The following is a 22,500-nucleotide window of genomic DNA, read 5'->3' as shown; positions in this document are numbered from 1 at the left end:
TCTGATATACTCCGATCAAGATTGTATTAATCATGTGAGCTAACGAAATTCCAATTTTTCTTCTTCGACAGCTATCGTGTAAAAGGAGTAAGCTTCTTTACAGCAATTCGCAGTACTCTCCCCTCAACATGTGGGGAGGAAAAGATGATGGGAAAATTACCGTTTTACCTGAATAAGAACCAAGAATCAGCTTGTACTTGTCGTTCTCACTCATGACGCCAAAAATTTTGTACTCAGCATATCGAGTATTCCCTTTAAAGTCTTCCAAGTCTACACGCAGCGTGTTGCTTTTCTTAGAAGTCAAGCGGTGAATCTTGTCCAGTCCGAGCCAGAATTCGCCATTTAAGTCACCAAAACCGTGTTTATAGTCGTTCCAGTTGCGATAGAAATCAATCGAGCCGTTCAGTCTCTTCTGGAACACTGTCCATCCTCCACCAGCTGTTGTTTGGTCACAAAATACCCCTAAGGCTGGCAAATCATCAGGTATAATGGTGTACACACCGTCTCTTCTTTTCTCAGCTTCGCAGATGTCAGCACAATTTGTGGCTGTGAATGAATGAGAGATATTGTTAAAATCAACGCCGTACGCACAAGTGCTACTGGATAATACTTAAATTTTCCCCGAAAGTACGAAGAGTTGATTCCTTTTTTTTAGTCATGAATACAAGAAAACGCAATCTATTCTACCTTTCAATTGGCAGATCTCCCCACTGAATCCATCCCGACAAACACAACGAAAACCCCTACTGGTGAATCCAGCTTGACAGGTGCCATTGTTCAAACATGGACTGCTGCTGCAGGGATTCTATTGACAACAAACAAAGTAAGCTCCAGTAACATTTCTTCATATCGAGAGTGAGATAACTTAAGCCTTAAAAAAGAAACAAACAACTGTCTTACTCCCCCAGTTTTGTAAGAATGTGACATGTTACCTTAATCGCAAGATATATGTAGCCTGGTTTATTCTCAAGAAGAAATGGAGCACGATTTTCCTCGGTGGCGTTGTTCAACTCACATTTTTGGTTTCCTCCACTTGCAGGTCCAACGTTGATGGACACGCAATTAGGCTCCATATAACACATCACTCTGCAGCTCCCTTCATTAGGCACCTCTGCACTTTTGATCACGTTATTTTTCATGGCCATGCTTGGTATTGGGTCCTTGAAAATAATGTTTCGACAAACTTCTCCTGTAGTAGGCAAAAAGAATATATTCATTATTTTCCGCTCACTCATGTTTATTTCTTATTTTTCCTGATGAAAAAGGCAAATGAGACAACTTTGTTTCAAAACTTTACCGCATGAGGACCTTAACCAGTTTTCCCTGAGAGGGATTTTCATCTCCTAAAAATTCTATTCGAAGTTTCAGTAGCAAACGATCATCATTGTGGGTGAGTTAATCAGCGGAAAGTAAATATTGAGATAAAGGTCAAGAATATTTTATAGCGATAATTAGCAAACCACTACATCTATGAATGTTTTGGTTTTAATTTATCAATTTCACCGTTTTATGCACATGTTAGTTGGGAGGCCTTTTTGCACACACGATAACTAATCACTTTGCCTCTAGTCTGTACATACGACTTTAACTAGATTGTTTAGTTTTCATTGTTACTTGTTTCTTGTATGCCAAAATGGGAGACATTTTGAATTAGACAAAGAGTGTCTGCTTAAAGATCATTTGCTCTGATCATCAGTAACTAGCGTATGTAGTTCGTTAAACAATTTCGAGGAAACAACGCCATAAAGATGAAACAAAAGAAGTTCAAAAGAGGATTTATACTCACCAGTGCAACAGAAACATAGTGGGAGAGTAATTCCGAAAAAAGTAAAGAGATTACTGGTGGTCACATGAAGGAAAAACTTGAGCTGCATCACTTTGAATCAACTTGAAACTGTAAATTCAAAAATATGGTAGTCATAAAACTTGTTTTCCTAGCCTGTAAATTTGAATGATGACAAATGTTAGAGGCAGGTGCTCGGCATTTATTTGACAGCTTTGCCTTAATCATCTCAATTATCACAACATTTTAAAAGTAAATACTATGTTCAGTCATGTTATTGGTGGAATTTATCTTCGTTTGCTAATGGACTTCTTTCCATCCCTTGCAAAATGGGACTCTTGATAAGTATATATAAATTTTTCATTACTAAATATTCATTTTTGCAGGCGAGTCAACCGCTGCAAAAGGCAGAAAAAGAGAAAGGTGTAACACAATTTATCTGCACTGGATTATTTGTGAATTTTTACTCTTCTCTTTATCATACCATCATGATAAGCCGTATTATTATCCAACTACACCTAGACGAAAACAAATAACGCCATAGATGAGTACAAATATCACGCGGTATTTGTACTCGTCTATTGTGGAGTGCCGGTTAAACAGGTTTTCTCGCATCGCGCAAGCGAAGAATTGGATTGTAGTTACGAAAAAAAAAATCAAATGGCGGACAATTTGAATCATATTTCCGACGACGAAGAGTCAGAATGGCTGGCAAATATAGGTCCAAGTTCATTTGATGAATCGAACGAAGAAAAAGAGCCGGACGACCAGAAAATTTCTTCATTTAATGAAGAAAATAGAAACAGCAACACAACAACGCGCCAATTCTGTTCCGCTTCGCATACTTCTGTCACGCTCTCCCCGTTAATAAACATCCGCGAAATTCGCCCGCACTGAAATAACAGTTTGGCGTGATGGATAATAAATAACTTATTGGACGTTTTGTTGTGTAGTATCGCTGAGTATTTTTACTCGTTATTTGTACTTTGACTCGCCCTACGGGCTCGTCAAAATACGGCACAACTCGTAAAAATACTCAGCGATACTACACAACAAAACGTCTAATAAGATATATATATTTTTTATTTGTTAATGAATATGTTTATTTTCAGCCTTTTTTTCTTTTGTCCTGCGGGCACTATGTTAAGAGCAATTAGTTTGTACTCGCCAACACCTTCATTTCATTAATGAAGACACGAGGAAAAATATCAAAGAGACGCGCAAAAAGTTTGCTTCGCTGTTTTTTAGATCAGCGTGCTCGTCTACTAACTGAGCTACGATGCAGGCTAAACTGAGAAAATATTTTGAACCGCCTTGTCATTGTTAACGCGGGATCCACTGTAATTGGCTAAGGCTGATTAGGCGAAGGTAAATAAATAAATAAATAAATAAATAAAGGCAGACACCACAGTGCTGCGCAAAAGAAATAAAAGAAGAATGTTCAAAGCTCCTCCATTACTATCCTGAGTTTTCGAAGAATTTATTCTTACTGCTGCTTGAAGTGATACAGAGACGGAGAGTGTGCAGTCATTATCCATTCTTAGTCATCCGTAGTCACCTGTATGCATAACAATACTGGAAGATAATGTGCCTATATTTCATTCATAAGGTCTATGTAAAACATTTGTCTTTTTCACATCCTCTTTGCGGACTTGTCACGATACTCATTCAGTTCTCTTTTCCGGGAAAGAAAGTCAACTGTGTTTGTAGTGCAATAAACTCAAGAGAGTCGTTTATTTTTTCTCTTTTTCAGCGGTGTTCTGCGCTTTTTGCAACTTCGTCGCAGAAATTTTCCCAAATGTAGGATCTTTGTTAGTCCCCTCCACGCACTATTTTTCTTGCGCGGGATCAAAGCGGGCAATCCCGAGAAGTGTTACAGAGAACATGGAATACTGTCACAAGTAAACGTTGTACGCTACTTCTCATCGAGCGCGAAATCCCAATTTGCTGTTTCACTAAAACAGCCTGATATTAATAACGTCACTTTCATCGTCGATTGACACAATCCCTTTGAATTCCTGGACCCTAGCTCGTGCCAAAAATGGACAGGGTACAAACTAAACATTACATAACCTTTGCTTAAAGGCCCCAGCCTCTCGCTGTTAATATTGTCAATGGTTCTTCACACTTAGCCTCAAACAAATAAATCTGCGATGACTCTGTTTTAGTGGAGTGATCTTGTTCGTCCACTTGTCTCCACCAAGTAGGAAAGTAGGGTATGAGAAATCGACACCTGACAAGCGATGTACCTAAAATACCAGGCTTGTCGTGACTGTTGATAGATGGTGTAGTTACTCTTGTCATAATTATAATGAGAACCCTTGTTTGCTTATATTTTTTTGTCCACTGCCTTGTTCTTTTGCTGCAATCCACATTTAGACACTATAGTAGATTCCATTAATTCTAAGAGGTTTCTTTATCATCAAGGGAACACAAAGAAGATGATATGCAGCGTTTAATTCAAGTCTTATTTTTACTCTATTGTCTTCTTGCATACTTTTTTCTGACATTTAGTATTTTGACAAACTTAGTATATAGCATTATCTAGTGATTAGTTTTTCAAGATAAAAATAAGTGATGATAATTTTGAACGACGTTTCGACCTCGCTGAGGTCATTTCCAAGCTGATGAAAAGGAAAATTTTTACATATATGTACAAAATTCAAGACGGGGAATGATAAAGGCGATAAAATATGGAAATATGTAAACGCTAGGCGTAAAATGGAAGTGATAAAATTGCAAAGGAGACAGTACGAATAAATAAATATGAGAGTTGACGAAAGTAAAACTTTAAATTATACGAAGATACCGTAAATTATTATGAAAATAACTTTGCGCGGATTGATTCTGACTGTTTGTTCAAGCTTGGCTTAATTTCTTTTATAAAAAGCATCTCGTAAATTAGGCAGTCCACTTTACTTTTGCATTTCTTCAGGATTTTGAAACTGTGATGCAAGTCACTTGGGGTATGCCCATGCCGCTCTTTAATGTGATTCCCGATTGAAGACTGAGACGCTTTGTGTTCTTTAGCACGTTGGTAGAGGTGCCGGCATGTGTAGCCGACATAGTCTGCATCGCACAGACCACACTTAAAATAATACACAACGCGCTGCTGATTGATGATATTGGGCTTCTTTTCCGTTGGTTTTAACTCATATCCGATCTTTATGTTAGTGTACACAGGAGAAATGTCAGTTCCAATTTTTCGGCTTAGATCGCCAAGTTGCCTTCGTACGGAATTTGCTGATGTTTGGTCCTTAATAGGAAGTATGATTCGCACGGATGTTTTTTTCTCGTCAGACGTTTGATTGATCCCTGGATCCCCAGTCACTTTTTTCGTGATGAAATCATTAATGGTCGAATGCAGTAGTTGAGTTGGGTACTTGAGTCGCGAGAAGGTTTCGGTGAGACGTTTGCACTCCTGGTGAAAAAATTTCCAGTTAGATGACAGCTTAAAGGCACGATTTAGCATTGTTTTAAGCAATAATTGTTTAAATCTTACGTCGACGTGACTCTGATAATACGGAGCTTAAGCAACCACGACGACGAACGGAGGACGACGACCGGAAGTAGCATGAACGTCACTGCGCAAGCGCGAACCAAGAATTCCGTCGTCGTCTTGTCGTCGACGACTTGAGAAGGACCAGTTTCACGTCATCGTGAACTTCCGAACTTCAAAGCAGTTTTTCTCATCAAAAGGTACGGGTTTATGGTCAGCTTTTAGACAGTCTATGGCCGGTTGGAGTTTGTATTTGCTTCTTCGTTTGATTTAAACCACCCTGTTCAGTTTTCTAAACAAATAAAATTCGAAAACCCACCAACTCATTTTCCTTCCTCCGCACAACAGATGTCAAGTCAAGCGGTGAAAGCGACCACGTAAGGTTTAAATATATTTGAGTATATTTTATGAAAGAGTGCTGTTTATCATTTTTGTTGAATGAAAAGTTTTAAATGGCAGTGTAATATACCCCTGCGTTCGGTCAAAAGCTGTGTATGGAACTGCCGGATTATTGCTACTTAAAAATTTTGCGTGTTGCTGTTCTTCAATCGAGACGCTTTAAAACAAAGAATTCTTCAGATCGGTGTGTTAACATGAGCTTGAATACCTGTTAGGTTTTCTAAATCTATTTTCAAAATGTTTGATATAGATTTACAGCCATAAAAATTATTCGGACAAAATCACACGGTAAAAAATATTATTCTTGGGTGAAGCGCGACGACTGTTATCTGTGCCGATCGGTAGCTAGCATTGATTAAATTGACAGACTTAGGTCGTTTACTCGCCAACGGAAGGAGCATCAAAGGTAGAACAAAGGTAGAACACAGGCTAAAGCATGTTGAAAATCAGACAAGCCTTGTGAAAAGTAGGTTTGTTTATATCAGCAACACTTAGAACTGAATTTAAATCTCAAACAACTGGCGTAAAATTTAATATTTTAAACTTTTGCGATGCGTATATTATTGTAAATAAAGCTAAAGCTTAATAATTCCTTGGACTGTTGATGTTCAAGAATTGAATAAACTACTCTCGAACTTTCGATATATATGTGGAAATTTGATCCATGAGTGAGAAGAAGAAGGTTTTGGACGTCTATGAACGATGTCATTTCTTAAAACTGACGAAGCGAGAATAAACAAGATTTCAGACGTCGTCGTCCGTGAGCAACTTTACTGCTTAAGTTTTATTTTCCCGCTAAAAACGACGTCCTCGTTCCAGACCCTCCGCGATTACTTGACGTCGTCGTCGTCCCTTTCGTCGTGGTTGCTTAAGCTCCCTAATGCAATAACACACCAGTATCAGATGGCTTCTTGTACACCTTCGTTTCCAGACGGCAATTTCGTCGCATGATTCCCAGAAAAGTTCCCAGAAAAGACAATTTACCGTTCACGGCCAGTTCCATGGTGAAGCTGACCGTGCAAAGCTATTTTTATAATAATTTACGGTATCTTCGTATAATTTATAGTTTTACTTTCGTCAACTCTCATATTAATTTGTTCGTATTGTCTCCTTTGTAATTTTATCACTTCCATTTTACGCCAAGCACTTACATATTTCCATAATTTGTCGCCTTTATCATTCCCAGGTCTTGAATTTAGTATATATATGTAAAAGTTTTCCTTTTCATCAGCTTGAAAATGACCTCAGCGAGGTCGAACCGTCGTTCAAAATGATTACCACTAATTTTTATCTTGAAAAGCTTTTCTAAAAAACTACTTATCAAAAGTAGTGATTAGTCTTATCTATAACAGCCCCCTTAAGCATGACAATTTGGTGTTGGGAATAACGGTGCAATACATTTAATCCGTGTAAAGCATTTATAATGAAGACAACATAATTCATTTAATGTTCTAGGCTGAGTTGATAATGTTGATTGAACACCGTAAAGAGTTTCTGAAAAACTGGTAAGCAGATAGATGCAAGAGTGATATGTGACACAGCCTATCAAAATCATTACCCACTCTGGTAAACTAAGTGCCCATTCGACTTTCTTTTACGACAGCGTTCTTCAGAGACAAAAGACTACGTTTTAGGTTTAATTTCGTCATAGAAGTAGAAATTAGCAGCTGGGTATTCTCCGCTGACATTGGCTTTGAAAGAATAAAGGTTTCGTGATCGCTCTGTGTTTCGTTAAGCTAATAGAAATACGAGTCAAAAACTTAAAGAATCAAATCTTGTATTATTGAGACACAATACAGAGCTGATATCTGGCTCCATCACTCTCACAATGACTTTTCGCTAACTCGGACTATGAAGACAAAAGTTTGCTCTTTAGTGATTCAGTTTCTCGCTTGTAGAATATACCTCAATCACCTTTAGTGTAATGAAAAGATTAGTTAAGGCTACCTTATGCTCATAAAACTTCAGAGACCCGTCAAACGCATTCCAGTGCCGTATCAGACTATGATCCATCCGACTAAATAAATTTTCTTATCTTATAGACGTAGCACTAAGGAACCATCATCCATTCCTCAATAAATTCCAAGGAGAGACTCGCCAAGAAGCAAGAAAAACTCTAACTAAGTTAGGCGGGAACAACTCAACGAATATTTCGGCAAGCACCAACTAATAAGTGATTATTTAACACTTAAGAGGCTGGATCGAGACACTCGTTTTCTTGTTGATTCGGTACTGTCATAGTTCAGAAATCAACTGGTCTTATCTTCATTTCGGTTCCCTTAAGGGAGTAATGATATCCTCTCCAGGTTTTCCAGTTCACACCATCAGCAGAGGAGGAATGTTTGCCTCGAAGATACAAACCATTCAAATTTGAGATGTGACAACGCTTGAACCATTAGGCTCCCTTGTACGAAATGGCGCAGTTACAGTTGGGGCATTGATCGTTATCATGATCTTAAGTAGTGAATGGCATGCTGCCATGAAAAGGGCGGAAAGAGTCTCCAGAATTTCCTAACATAAAGAACAGTATTCATTAATCCACCAGCGAATACCTTTAGATTTACGCCGATCTAGATTTCATTAACGTGAGCTGAGGATATTTCAATTTTTCTTCTTCGAAAGCCATCGATATAAAAGGTTCAAGCCTCTTTACAGTAACTCGCACTCCCCACGCAACATGGGATGAGGGGGGGAGGGGGGCAGAAAAGATGAGGGGAAAATTACCGTTTTACCTGAGTAAGAACCAAGAATCAGATTGAACTTGTCATTCTCACTCATGACGCCAGACTTTTTATACTCGGCATATTGTATATTCCCCTCAAAGTCTTGAAAGTCCACACGCAGCATGTTGTTTTTATCCAAGGCCAGGCGATTTATCTTGTCCAGTCCAAGCCAAAATTCACCATCCAGGTCTTCAAAGCCACATTTATAGTCGTTCCATTAACGGTATAAATAAACCGAGCCGTCCAGTCTCTTCTGGAACTCTGTCCACCCTCCACCGGCTGTTGTTTGGTCATAAAATACACGAAAGGCAGGCAAATCATTAGTTTAATGGTGTACACTCCGTCGGCTATTTTGCCTGATTTGTAGATTTCGGCTGTCAATAAATTATCAGATTTAATGCCGCGCACACAAGTGACACTGGATAAAACTGAAACTGCCGCCGGAGTAAAGAGAGTTAACGTATCTCTTTCAGTTTAGAAAAAAACGCAATTTATCCTATCTTTGAATTGGCAGATCTCACCACTGAATTCATCCAGACAAACGCAACGAAAACCTCTACTGGCGAATCCGGCTTGACAGGTGCCATTGTTCAAACATGGACCGATGCTGCAGGGATTCTGTTGGTTAAAACAAAGTAAATTTCGTGTAACATTTCTTTATATCAAGAATGAGATCACTTAAGTCTTAAAAAAAACAAACAAACAACTGTCTTACTCCCCTCAGTTTTGTAAGAATATGAAATGTTACCTCAATTCCAATATATGTGTAACCTGGTTTATTCTCAAGGAGAAATGGAGCATGGTTTTCCTCCGTTGCGTTGTTTAACTCAGATTTTTGGTTTTCCTCAATTGCAGGTCCAATATTGATGGACACACAATTAGGCTCCATGTAACACATCGGCTCTGCAGCTCCTTTCATTAGAAGCCTCTACACTTTTGATCATGTTAATTTTCATGGCCATATTTGGTATTGGGTCCTTGAAGATGATGCTTCATCATCATCATCATCATCATAAACTTTATTTCATCTCGAATTTTAGAGTAGCTTGTTGGAGCTAATATCTTCGAGAAACATAAAATGGAGATTATCTATATATATTCATACATATATCTGTACAAAATCTAAAATACTAACTATACTAAAATGCATGTACAGTATTTAGAAATATAATTATGTAACATATTAGTGGAAATTAACAGAAAAGTGAAGATAAGCGGGAGCGACTATACAAAGATACGGCCTTGGATTATCTTTCTGAGGTCTTTAAATGCACTCATGCGGATATAGTCAGGCAGTGTATTCCATAGCTTAGCTGAGAAGTATGAAAACGAATTAAGGCCATCATTTAACTAGTTGTTCTAGGTTTTCTAAGTGACAGTATGTAATTACTGCGAAGATTATAAGAAGAGGACCGAAGTGAAAACATACCTCTTATATAAGCTGGAAAATGAGTGAAAAACAGGCTCTTGTACAATCGTCTCCTGTGGTTGACAAAACGAATCAACTTAATTGTTTTCGCTTACTCGTCCTAATTTCTTATTTTGATCTGGTAAAGAAGCTCATTAAGCCACGCTATCTTAATACATAAAAACCTTACAGAGTCTTCTCTAAAGGGGGTTTCATCTCTAGAAAACTCAATTCTACCTAGGAGTGAGACGTGCAAATCAAGTGAGGCCAGGTATGCTACGATAATCAAGTTTTCCGAGCTTTCGCCGATTACATCATCATCAGGGAACTCCTTGATGATGCCGTAGATTAGCGAAAGCTCGGAAAACTAAATTATCGTAGCATACCTGGCCTCACTTGATTTACACGTTTGACTTTATAAACACTATGCTATTCATGATTAAGGACAACATCCAACGCTTGATCTACTTAGGAGGTTTTCACAACAAAAATTCATTTTTGTGGGTGAGTTTACAATGGCAAGGAAATTTTAAGGAAAATATCGGGAATGTTGCCATAGCATTAATAACTCCACCCAAGGAGAATATAAACTCAGAGAGCTAATTCCCCATACATACCCCCCTTCCTATGATAATTTCCTATATCCAACTTTAGTGCGCACTCCTGCGGTGCGACTTTTTCTCTAAAAGTGACGCCGATACGAAGACAAGAGCTCAGTGAGTGAGACATCCCCCTCATGGAGCCCCTGCTACCCATCGGTGTAACTTTAAGAGTTTCCCGAAACGCACAAGCGTACATCAACTTTTTTTTTTTTCACTGACTCGAGCGACGGACTTCGCCGAAAAGCAGGGGTCATCCTCGGTGTAAAAACCTGACGAGGTTTTCTTTGTTTTATGAGGTATTGTTTTGCTGTACGCTATTTTTTATAATGTTTTGTTGTCTCTGTTTTACGTCACTCGTGAGCTTCACAGGTCTTTACACCGAGGATGAGCCAAAAGTAGGGACTGTTTGTGGTCCATAAAAGCTTAGAGTTAGCCCTAAATCTTGAGAGCTTTCTTGCAAAACGTTCTGTGACTACCTGATGACATTAGACAACTTCAAACTAAAATCCATTTTTGTAACAACTATGACCAGAGAATGACTGTATGATAAAATTTTAAATACCGTATGGCTGTGATTGACGGTATTTTATCCACAGAATTGTTCTAGGACATTTCTGCAATCTACAAAATTGGTCGAAGTATGATACGTATAAGTAGCTCACAGAGATATTTTTCACTTTCTAAATGGCAAATTGTTTGTTGTTCTTGGTTTTGTTCTTGAGGGTATTAATAGTGTAAACTTTATGGTGTCTGTCGTGCTTTTCTGTATAAAACTGTTTGGACTACTGTAACTATGTTTTGTCCCTCTTCCTGTTCAGCTGTTATAAGTAATACATAAAATATGAGCAGGAGTCCTTTATGGATATTTAAAACGGCTCAAAAGCTTCAGGGAGAATGGAGATATACTGATTCGAGGTCCCTTTCACCCAGGAGGCCTTCGGCCTGAGTGATGATAAAATATTCAGTGTTAAGAGAATGAGATACTGTTATACTATTGAGCGTTTAGCGATACTTTCCATCGAGCGCGAAGTCCTTACTTGCGATCGAGTCCTTCTTGCTAAAACAGTCTGTTATTAACGAAACGATTATTTGGTGAACTCAGCGGAGTAGATGATGTAAACCGATCCCGTTAAGTGTTTCGAAGTATGCTGTTTTGAACGTTAGCCCCTTTACAGGGCGCTATTAATGACATCATTTTCATCATCGATCGGCATTCGACAAACTGTATATCACATAAACCTATGAAAGAGAACCCAGTAACTCGCTTTTCGTTTCATCAGTAAAACCCTAACTTTCCACAAAGTAGCATGTAATGATTCTTTCTCAGTGGAATGATTTTGTCCTCCACGCAACGATACGATTTGATAGAATGTGAGAAATCGACACTTGACTTGCGATGAATATGAAAAGCTGGCTTGTTATGCATATGACTATAAAAGAATGGTAATGATGAACCCTGCCTGGTGATCACTCTCTCCTCTTGCGAATGGATTTGTTCGCCTTCATACAATCCACCGCAATATGATTCAGGAGATTCTATAATTTTTGTGACCTTTCCTCCTAATCAAATGAAATATCTCAACACAGCAGTTGACATACAACCCCTTAAGCTTACTCATGTTTTATTCTCACCTACTCATACTTACATTTAGAATTTTTACAAACTCAGTATGAAGCATTATGTACAGATGAGCGTTAAGGAAACCATTGACCTTGGGGGTGACAATATAGATATTCTAATGATTACTGGTGGGATATGTCTATCATTAACGTTGCGAGCTATTTACATGTAAAACAGGATGTGGATAAATGCAAGTAATATATGATAATCTCTTGATGATACTGCGCATTAAAATCATGATCAGCAGAGTTAAAAATTATCTGAAGCTTTAAATATCTACTTTTCTGACTTCAGTCTTGAAAGACTTAACACTGTGGTTTTGTGTGTTTCGTGATAGTAATGAATGAAAAAAGAAAATGAAAATCAGAATGTGGACATATTTCGTCTCCTGAATGATGGCTGGGTATCAATAGATCGTTATCTGTTTCGATAAGCTAGTAAAGATACAAAACGACACTTTTAAAAAAAATCAGTTCTCTGTTTGCACATTATGATACCTGCAACATCTACAGTATTATTATTACAGCCTACGAACTCCTGTAAATTTTTTTCCTTCTCTCTGCGAGAGCCTAACTATGGCGAGAGCTTATTGAAGTATATATATATTTAAAAATGCCACATTGCAGTTGACATAGAAAACATCTTAACTGTGACGCGTATGATGTTTTAGACCTATACAATATTGTCATATCTTCGCGCGGAATTAATAAAAGTGATATGCCAGGTTTTACATCTTTTCAAATTGTCCGTTTAGCTTCCAAAATTTGCGTTCCTACAAGACTGAAGACTATTCTATTGCTTTCTGTTTCGTCGTACTTTTGAAAAACTACAAACTACATTTATTCTTTGAAGATGACGAGAAGAAAACATGTCCTCTTCAATGTAAACAGATGCTATCGGTGTGCACTGACTTTTTGTCAACTTGAACCAAGAACGCAACATTGCTCCATCGGTGATAGTTTTCATTAGTGGCACATACTAGAATAACAGTACTATTTGATAAAGCAAACACGAGTAAATATAACATAGTGCTCATAAGAGTTCAGAAAAAAGTAAGGGGCAATCAATTCGTTCGTATCATGTAAATGATCCGCTCTACAGAATCTATTTTTCCTGGTTCAAAAACATAATAGAAACCATCATTCATCACTAAAGCGAAACCGCGCAGAACAAGAAACTCGCTCAAAAGCATTAAAAAACGCAAGTAAGCAACTAAAACTGAAAGAAGGCACATCATTCAGTTACTTGGTGTAAATAACATTATTTAAACAGAAAATAATATTTATGTTAGAGACCACCAAACAGATTTTTTAGAGTCAATCGTTTTTCTTAAACTCTAAATATGAAATGGTTACGGCTGTTGGCCAAAGGCTTTTGGAATAATTAGAATCATTGAGGCGAGAAATCTGCTGGTCTTATTTTCATCTCGGCTCTCTTAAGGGAGTAGTGATATCCCTTCCAGTTAGTCCACTGTACACCAGCGCCTTGGGAGGAGTGAGGTTGATCATGATACAAACCATTCAGATTGGATTGGTGACACCTGCCATACCACCAGGCTCCTTTGAACAAAATGGCACAGCTACCATTTCCACGCTCATCATTATCTTGATCTCGAGTGCTCCATGGTCGATCACGATGATAAGAAAAAGAATCAGGAACAGTCCCTAACAAGAAAATTACACATGTCACGAACATAAGCGAAAAACGTTACGAGATTCAAACTGAAAATATTACAGTTCCAGTTGGCCGAATGTGACTGAAACTAGGACTATCTTAATTGATACAGTTTAGCAAATAAGTTAAGCAAATAAGTTATGCAAATAAGTTATGTAAATCGTTTCAGAAGGTTATACTCCAACGTCTAACATACCAATCAAACTACCCTTGGGCTATTTACGATCCATCTTCAGAGACTCGAAATGTAAATAGCTGGCCAAAACGAACTGAGTATAAGGACGGCATCGGCTTAACGCGTCCAGCCGAAATCCCTCTTTTATTTTCCTCAAGCTCGATCACTTTTCTCTCATTTCGTCCAAGCCCTGAAATTTACTAGCACATCGATTATGACATTGCCCTTCCTTTCCTAATGTAAAAATTACAAAACTTACTGTTTTACCTGAATGATCACCAAGGATCAGCTTGTACTTGTGATTTTCATTCATAACGCCAAACCTGTTATACTCGGCATAACGAGTATGCCCGTCAAAGTCTTCCAAATCCACACGCAGGATGTTGTTATTATTTGAGGTCAAACGATGAATCTTGTCCAGTCCCAGCCAAAATTCACCATTCATGTCGCCAAAACCTTGTTTGTAATCGCACCACTGGCGGTAGAAATCAACCGAGCCGTCCAGTCTCCTCTGGAACACAGTCCATCCTCCACCGTTCGTCGTTTGGTCACAGAATACTTCAAAGGCCAGCAAATTATCAGGTTTAATGATGTACATACCGTTTTCTCTTTCTCCAGCTTTGTAAATGTCAGCACAATTTCTCTTTGGAGATGGCACTGTGAATGTATGAGAAAAATGTTAAGTTTAATGTCCTACACATTTATGTGTATTTTTACTGGATTTTGATTCCAATGTATTTTCTTTTGGCTGCAAATGAAAGTAAAACCGTTTTTTTTGTTTTTGTTTTTGTTTTTTGTTTTTTCGTTTTTCGACGGTTTTTTTGTTTTGTTTTTGTTTTTGTTTTTGTTTTTTTTTCCAAATCTGGAATTATTCCAAGGTTTTCTTCTCATTATTTTACAAGGAGAATAACTCAACGATTTTTTTAGCAATCAAATGTTTACAATTTTTAAAACACCTCTTTGTTACAGTGACATCAATGTTTAAGAATTCAAAAGAAACTGAGAGATTATTTTGCCGCCCGTTATTGTGTTTTTTTTGTTTCTTTGTTTTTTTGTTTTGCTTTGTCTTTTGCTATTTTTGATCCAATGCGACACAGAAACAATCTCAAGCTGTTAATACAAGCTCCATAAACATTGACTCGTAGACACCTAATAAGATCTATTCGGTGTTTCGGTATAACACGTTCTATAATTCATCTGCAGGGGAAAATAGATTGTCTGAGGAGTCAAACTTGAGGAATTTCCAGATCCCCTCCAATAAACTGAAATAAACCAATTGTTAAAAAAAAAAAAAAGTCAGTCAATCAACACAAAAAGGTGAGTAAATGGAAACGCAGATTTAACCTTTAAATTGGCAGCTTTCCCCAATAAATCCATCACAACAAACACAACGGAAACCTCTACTGGTGAATCCAGCTTGGCAGGTGCCATTGTTCAAACATGAGCCGCTGCTGCAGGGATTCTGTTGAAAAAAAAAAGTTAAAAAAGTGGAAATTGCTTTAGCTTAAAAACTGTAACAATTTTAGCTAAGTCTGACTACACTCAGTTTGATAGGAATGTGAATTTTACCTCGATTGCAAGGTATGTGTGCCCTGGCTTATTCACGAGAAGAAATGGAGCATGGTTTTCCTCAGTTGCGTTGTTCAGCTCGCATTTTTGGTTTCCTCCAATTGCAGGTCCAACATTGATGGACACGCAATTAGGCTCTATCTAACACATCACTCTGCAGCTCCTTTCATTAGGCACTTCTACACTTTTGATCGCGTTATTTTTCATGACCATGTTTGGTATTGGATCCTTGAATATGATGTTTCGACAATCGTCGCCTGTGGTAGGCAAAACGAATAAACTTAATTGTTTCCACTTACTTGCGCTGATTGCTTATTTTGAATTGGTGAAGCAGCACATTAAACCACGCTATCTAAAAACAGTGGAACCTCTATATAACGCAGTCCTCTGTATAACGAACGACAATTCAGTTTCAGCCCGGCTAAAGTTACAGTAAAATGTATACCACAAAACCTCGATATAACGAACCAATTTCCCCAGTCCCTTGGCACTTCGTTAAATCGAGGTTCCACGGTACCTTATTGCATGAAAACCTTACAGAATGTTCTCTAAAGGGGGTTTCCTCTCTAGAAAATTCAATTCTACCAAGGAGGTAACATAACAAAAATTGATTTTTGTGGGTCCGTTTACCGATGGCAAAGAAATATTAAGGAACATATCGGGAATATTACCATAGCATTAATAACTACAGCTAAGAGAGTATAAACTGAGAGAACTTATTTCCCATACGTACCCCTCTTCCTAAGATAATTGTTTAAATCCAATTTTAATGCGCACTCCCGAGGTGTGACTTTTTTTGAGAACAACAGCCTGCGGTTTGTGGTTTGTGGGGTTCGCTATGATAACGTGATGACATTTTTTTGGTCAAGACGATAAAAATACAATGTCAGAAAGCGTAACGTCCGTAATCTCTGAGCACTAATCTTAAAGCCCAGAGGTGGCGCAGCCGATTCTACATTTTCTCCGGTACGGTCTAAAATCTTTCAACGTAACATTCGATTGGGTTCCCAGAGGAAAAATAAAATCATACGAAAACTTCCGGATACCCTGTCTAGTTTAATGCTTAATGGAGAATGATTACAGTTGATAAGCTTCTCGAACAAAGGCTGGAGCTGTTAAAAAAAAAAAAAAATTATGAATCATTCATTTCGCAAAGCGCGATGCTGTTAAAATCATTTGTCCAAAGATCACGAGATTTAATATTTTGCCAATTTTAATGTTGCATTAGCGATAATTTTGGCACCTAGACTTAAAAAAGTGTCATGGGTCACGGGGATAAGTTCTCTCAGCTTTTAATCTCTCGTTGCGCCACCATATTTTTTAATCGTTTGTTTCAATTCATTAATTTGCTCTTTTAATACGCATATTTTGAAGGGGGTTTTTGTAACACGATGAAGAAACGCATTGTCTAATAGTCTGTACTACAATTATATGTTTTATAACTTCTTTGGAGTTCAACATTACCTGTTTCTTGTATTCCATAGATCGTGACATTTTGAATTAGATCAGGTGTATTCGCATTAAGATCTTTGCTTTGATCACCCGGTAGCGCATGAAGTACTACAAATGGTTTCGAGGAAACTGCACCAGAGACATGAAACACGAGGAATTGAAAAGGGGAATTATACTTACCAGTGCAACAGAAGCATGGTGGGAAGGTTAATCCAAGAAAAATGCAGAGATTTCTAAAGATAGCTTCAAGGGAAAACTTTAACTGCATCGCTATAAAAAAAAATGTATGTAACTCTAAGATAAAAAAAATCATGACCATATCAAAGTCGTTCTGAGTAATTAAACGTTCTGTTTTCTTATGAAGTTGAATGTTGATAAATGCTATACAGATACAATGAATATATGAAGTTCATATATTTTGAACTGCGGTATTAGATACGTATGATACACGATCCTCCTCCACTCAGTGGTTCGAATCCCGTACAGGCCTGATTTTTTTCAGGTCTGATTTCCGCTATTGCATAAATAGCGCTCTCTACTGCGAGGATCGTGCATCATACGTAAATGCTATACAGTTGTTCAGAATTTGTTTGTCAGCTATCTCTACTTAATTAAAGGAATTCTTAATTATCACGATATTTCGAAAATAAATTCTATATTCAGTTATGTTATCGGAAAAATCGAGGTCATTCTGCCGAAGGCCTATTTTCATTTCCTTTCCTTGAAAAATGTATTCTTAGGTGAAATTTCTTATCTCGTTATTAAATATTCATCCAGGCAGGTAAAAAGAGGAAAATAAAACATCCATAAATTGCAATTCATTACCATTTTTTTTTTTTTTTTGCTCTCCCAATTTATCTTTTGGTTAGTCATAGCTTTTTACTAATGTTTCGGTTAAAACAGACATAGAGCACTCCACTCTTATGTCATGAATTTATAACTGAATTTCATCATTTTTAGCCTCTGTTTACCTTGCAGCAACTAATTGAGTGTAATTTATTTGCACTGGGCCTTTCTCAACAAGTGAAACTGAACAGGAGATGGATATCAGAGAGGTGGTCCAAAGTTAGCTTCAATGGTTTTGTAGCTCCGTCTGCCACTCTACGAGCAGACTGAGCTACTACGAAGGCCAAATAAAGTTTTGCAATTCGTACGAAACAGACGCTCTACCGATGAAATGTCGGATGGTTTATGACATTCAAAATTATTTTTCATTTTTCTTAAGTCAAAAATCTCTTCCGCACTATCGAATACTGACATTCTATGTTGTTAGTATGAAGATTAAGTAGTATCAACTTTGACTATACTAGCGCGCGATAATATATCCTAAATTTTCATTCGGTAAGTTTCTCAGTACAGAATTGTTCTTAATTTCTTTAGCCAGCTGTCAAACTGGTCAAAGCAATATCACAAGTAGTTTGAAAAAAATTCCTCACCTTCTAACCGATAATTTGTTTTCCGTGACTTGATTCTGTGTTGGGGGTGTGTGTCAGAAGTGAAAATCGTGTCTTGATGCCCTCTACAAAAGTTAGAAGTGTTACAAAAACAACCGGTTTGTTTTTGTTTCTTAATTCTTCCTGTCCAGCTGTTCAAATTGTTGATAGTCATCAAATCATAGCTTTTGTCTTTAACCCTCAGACTGACTTGTTTTATCTTTCTAACACTGGATATGTGAAGCCACGTTACTCTTGAAATACTTCAATAAAAATCTTGCACAGGGTTTTTTGAAAAAGGTCTAACTCTTAAACCAAACTGCAAATGATTATATGCCATTAGTGATGGAAGGAAACAAAAACACAGAGCACTTAGAACTTACTGATAATCTTTATCTATAAAACATTTGTCTTAACTGTAGCTTTTGTGTGGGCTTTCCATTCAACTCATCCTCTCGCCTGAGGGGGAAAGAGTGAGGGCAGACAGACCTTGTTGACTTTTGATAAAAATTTATTTTAGTAATGATATATTTGTGGAGGTAACCGCACGATTTCGGGTGCAATTTGAAATTTGGAATAAATGAGGACGAACAAATTTCACGGTCGAGCGCATGAAATATTTTTGGAAAAATTTTACGTGTTTACTCTAAATTGCATGAAGTAATTGGTATGATAACTTATTCATTATAAACTTGTAAATAACAGTGAGGCGGAGAAACGTGTTTTTCGTCTTGCCACGAGCAAACCAAGCGCAAAACTTACCATCTTTCTTATTCTATTTACAAAACGATGAAATGGTTTTACTTAGTTAGGCAATCACATGCATAGCTACGAATCAAATGCATAAATAATGTATTCAAACCTTTGTCAACTCTACTCAACCTCATTCGACGCCTCTTTTTGTACCATATTACCATATTCACGCTGTTACTTGAAAATTGCATATGTCCTAGCCAATTGGGATGAAAAAATTATGCCATATATGGTATTAATAACATCATCAGAAACCGAAAACATTTTGACGTAGTATCTGTTCGCTGATAAAAGAAAAAGTTCAAGCAATAGCTTTTTCCTCGATAAAACGCTTAAGAATAACCTGAGAAGAATTGTAATCAATTCATGCGAATCATTTCGAATTTGTAGTCTTCTTCACACAGGAGGCCATCGGCCTGAGTGATGATGAAATATACAATGTTTCAGAGAATGTGTAATTCTATTATGTGTACAGTAAGTGTATACTCAGTTTCATCAAGTACCAAGTTCTAACTTGCGTTCGGGTTTAAAAGGATGCAATGTATTTATAAGATAATGCTAGCTGATCTCGTTTTGGAAAATGTGGTTATTTAACTTCATTTTGAAATCATTCCATCTCGAGAGTACGATTGTTTTATCTCTTTAGGCGGGCTGTTCCATAACACATAAAAGAATAAGGGAGGGATTACAACAAGATAATTTGGTTTTATCAGAGCGAATGTCGAGTTTCGCTCTGACAAAGGGTTAAGGTGTCATCAGTTAGGAAGATCGCTTGTATAAAACAGGACTAAAATAGGGTCTTAGATGGTTCACTGTGGAACACCACATTGAAGAATCCAACAGGCCGGTTGATTTATTGCAATTTATTAGACAGGTTTGTGAACGATTACTTAGATAAGAACAAAACCATTTGAGGGAGGTTCCTCTAATGCTCTAATGCTATAGATCCTTAAGTTAGGCAATAGAAAAACCATGTTACTTATTTTGTGGTGATCGATGCTTCTTAGCTTTTTTTTTTTAAGACGCAATCGAAAACTCCCTGAATAAAAGCCTATGAAAGCGCGTTGTTGATGATGTAATCGAGCGATGATAGTGGTGCGAGTTCTAGAATTCCTTTGTTTTCGTCAACTACGATACATCGGAGTAGGTTTTATTCTCTTCGAGTACATCTAGAGAGACTGTTTAGTACAATTCGGCCTTGAACTCATAATATTCGTCCTTTTTATGTGGATATGTCAACAAAGTTGAAATGGTAAATTGGCCACCGTAACGATTACAAAAGCTGACGTTTCGAGCGTTAGCGTTTCGTCGGAGCGAATAGAGGAATTGTGGGTTGTGCGTGCTTTTAAAGGCAGAAAATGGAGCTACGTTATTGGTGGGAACATGGCAACGAGAAAAACATGAATAAATTAATGGAATGAAAAACTTTTTATAGGTTACTTTGCACCTTTTTTCATTTTATACTTCACTTAGCCTACTTTTCCGCTTTCTCCTTTCTCCGCATCTTTAATTTTAAATTAATCCAAGAATAAGCTCTACGCGGCATATTTTACTACTCCCAGATAATGCACTGATCGGCAAAAGCTTTAGATTACAAGCATTCCATCCTTTTCGACGCAGTACATCACGCGAGTAAAAAAAAAACTGTGAAAAAAAAAATTGCCGCTAGGGTACCGCGGGGAACTCTTGAAGTGACGCCGATGCCAAGACAAGAGCTCAGCGAGCGAGGCGTCTCACTCATGGAGCCCCTGCTGCCCATCGGTGTCACTTTAAGAGTTTCCCGAGGCGCGCTAACATACGTCAACCTTTTTTTCACTGACTCGCGCGACGGACCTCGCCGAAAAATAGGGACTGTTTGTAGTCTACAAAAGCTTGGATTCAGCTCTAAAACTTGAGATCTTTCTTACAAAACGTTCTGACTACCTGATGACATTTGACAACTTCAAACTGAAATTCATTATTGTAACAACTATGACCAGAAAAATGACTTTGAGATAAAATGTGAAATACCGTATGGCTGTGATTGACGGTATTTTCTCTACAGAATCGTTCTATGACATATCTGCTATCCACAAAATTGGTCAAAGTGTAATACGTATAAGTAGCCAACAGAGATATTTCTTACCCTCTGAATGGCAAATTGTTTATTGTACTTGGTTTTGTTCCTGGGGTTAGTGAAAACTTTATGGTGTCGTGCTTTTCTGTATAGAATTCTCAGTTTATTGACTGGTATTAGTAAGATTGCTAAATGGCTGTATTCATCACTTGGTGAGCGTTTCCAGAATTTCTGTGACATCCAGTGGCTGAGTGATCACAGAATTTCTGTGACAACCTGTGATTGCGAATGATCGCAGAATTTCTGCAACATCCAGTGTTTAAGTGGTCACAGAATTTCTGGGACACCTTGTGATTGAGTGATCACAGAATTTCTGTGACGTCCAGTGGTTGAATAGTTGCTGAATTTCTGTAACAACTTGTGACTGAGGGGTCTCAAAACTTCTGCGACAGCTTGTGACTGAGCTATCGCAAAATTTTTGCAGCATCAAGTAGTTGAGTGGTTGCAGAATTTCTGCGACTACTTGTGACTGAGTGATAGCAGAATTTCTGTGACATCAGTGAATGAGTGGTTGCAGAATTTCTGCCACGACTTATGACTGGGTGATCACAGAATTTTTGCGACATCCAGTGGTTGAGTGGTTGCAGAATTTCTGCGACAACTTAGTACTGAGTGATCGCAGAATTTCTGCGACGTCTAGTGACTGAGTGGTTGCAGAATTTCTGCAACATCTAGTGGCTGAGAGAGGTCGTAGAATTTCTGTGACATCAGGTGACTGGTTGCAGAATTTCTACAATATCCATTTACTGAGTGGTTGCAGATTACCTCTGCATCTTTCCATGGTTGACTCTTAACACATAGTTGTTTACGGACATGCTCAATCTTGCAGGGGAAAATAAGATTTTGTAATCTTTTTAAGATTTTCACCGCAAAATTTGATTAATTTTGGTCTTTTTCCTAAACGTGCAGAGGAAAACTATTGATTTATCAAAAAATAGGCTATTTTGGAAAACACAAAATAGTTTGGAAAGCGTTTACGGGGCCAGTATCTGGTTCCATCACCCTTAAAATGACTTTTACTAACTCGGACTATGAAGATAAAAGTCTACTCTTTAGGAATTCAGTTTCTTACTTGTAGAACATACCTCAATCAATTCTGATGTATTGTCAGCACTAATAACTGTTACCTTATACTCATGAAACTCCAGAGATATGCCAAACGCATTCGAATGCCGTATCAGAATATGATTCATTCTACAGATAACGTTTTCCTATCTTAGGAACGAGGTAGGGACCATCATCCATTCCCCGGTAACTTCCAGGGAAAGGATCATTAAGAAGCAAGAAAAATTC

At 37.7% G+C, this 22,500-nt stretch overlaps 2 protein-coding genes and 2 pseudogenes across 3 annotated transcripts in view; all 4 read right to left on the bottom strand.

Moving 5' to 3' along the window:
• LOC148734165 (microfibril-associated glycoprotein 4-like) overlaps positions 1-3,930 on the bottom strand; it is a 10,522-nt gene extending 6,592 nt beyond the window's left edge. Inside the window, exons 1-4 of the mRNA XM_088754327.1 lie at positions 1,787-3,930; positions 933-1,189; positions 688-805; positions 169-546 (exon numbers count right to left, since the gene is read on the bottom strand). Of these exons, the coding sequence (XP_088610453.1) occupies positions 169-546; positions 688-805; positions 933-1,189; positions 1,787-1,874 (841 nt within the window). The 5' untranslated portion in view covers positions 1,875-3,930. The remainder of the gene's footprint in view (positions 1-168; positions 547-687; positions 806-932; positions 1,190-1,786) is intronic.
• A 221-nt stretch (positions 3,931-4,151) lies between these two features.
• LOC148734164 (uncharacterized) lies at positions 4,152-5,261 on the bottom strand. The gene has a single exon (XM_088752386.1). It carries the CDS (start codon positions 5,253-5,255, stop codon positions 4,602-4,604), a length of 654 nt encoding a protein of 217 aa, XP_088608512.1. The 5' UTR covers positions 5,256-5,261; the 3' UTR covers positions 4,152-4,601.
• Positions 5,262-7,911: 2,650 nt separating this feature from the next.
• Positions 7,912-9,323, bottom strand: LOC148734163 (microfibril-associated glycoprotein 4 pseudogene; annotated as a pseudogene).
• Positions 9,324-9,713: 390 nt separating this feature from the next.
• LOC148734162 (uncharacterized) lies at positions 9,714-18,537 on the bottom strand (annotated as a pseudogene). Its single transcript, XR_015998352.1, has 8 exons — positions 18,342-18,537; positions 17,086-17,175; positions 15,454-15,710; positions 15,229-15,346; positions 14,152-14,541; positions 13,446-13,699; positions 9,834-9,886; positions 9,714-9,717 (listed from the first exon to the last, which is right to left on the bottom strand). The product of XR_015998352.1 is annotated as an uncharacterized LOC148734162 (transcript).
• Positions 18,538-22,500: the final 3,963 nt, after the last annotated feature.

The sequence above is a fragment of the Stylophora pistillata genome, chromosome 3 (assembly GCF_964205215.1).
Source record: "Stylophora pistillata chromosome 3, jaStyPist1.2, whole genome shotgun sequence".
Classification (NCBI taxonomy): Eukaryota; Metazoa; Cnidaria; class Anthozoa; order Scleractinia; family Pocilloporidae; genus Stylophora; species Stylophora pistillata.
The sequence above is the reverse complement of the archived record's forward strand: the minus strand, read 5'-3'. Positions and strand labels throughout refer to the sequence as shown.

What these genes read in the sequence shown, in the direction of transcription:
- LOC148734164 (XM_088752386.1), bottom strand. Translation starts at nt 5,255, where the DNA reads ATGCTAAATCGTGCCTTTAAGCTGTCATCTAACTGGAAATTTTTTCAC.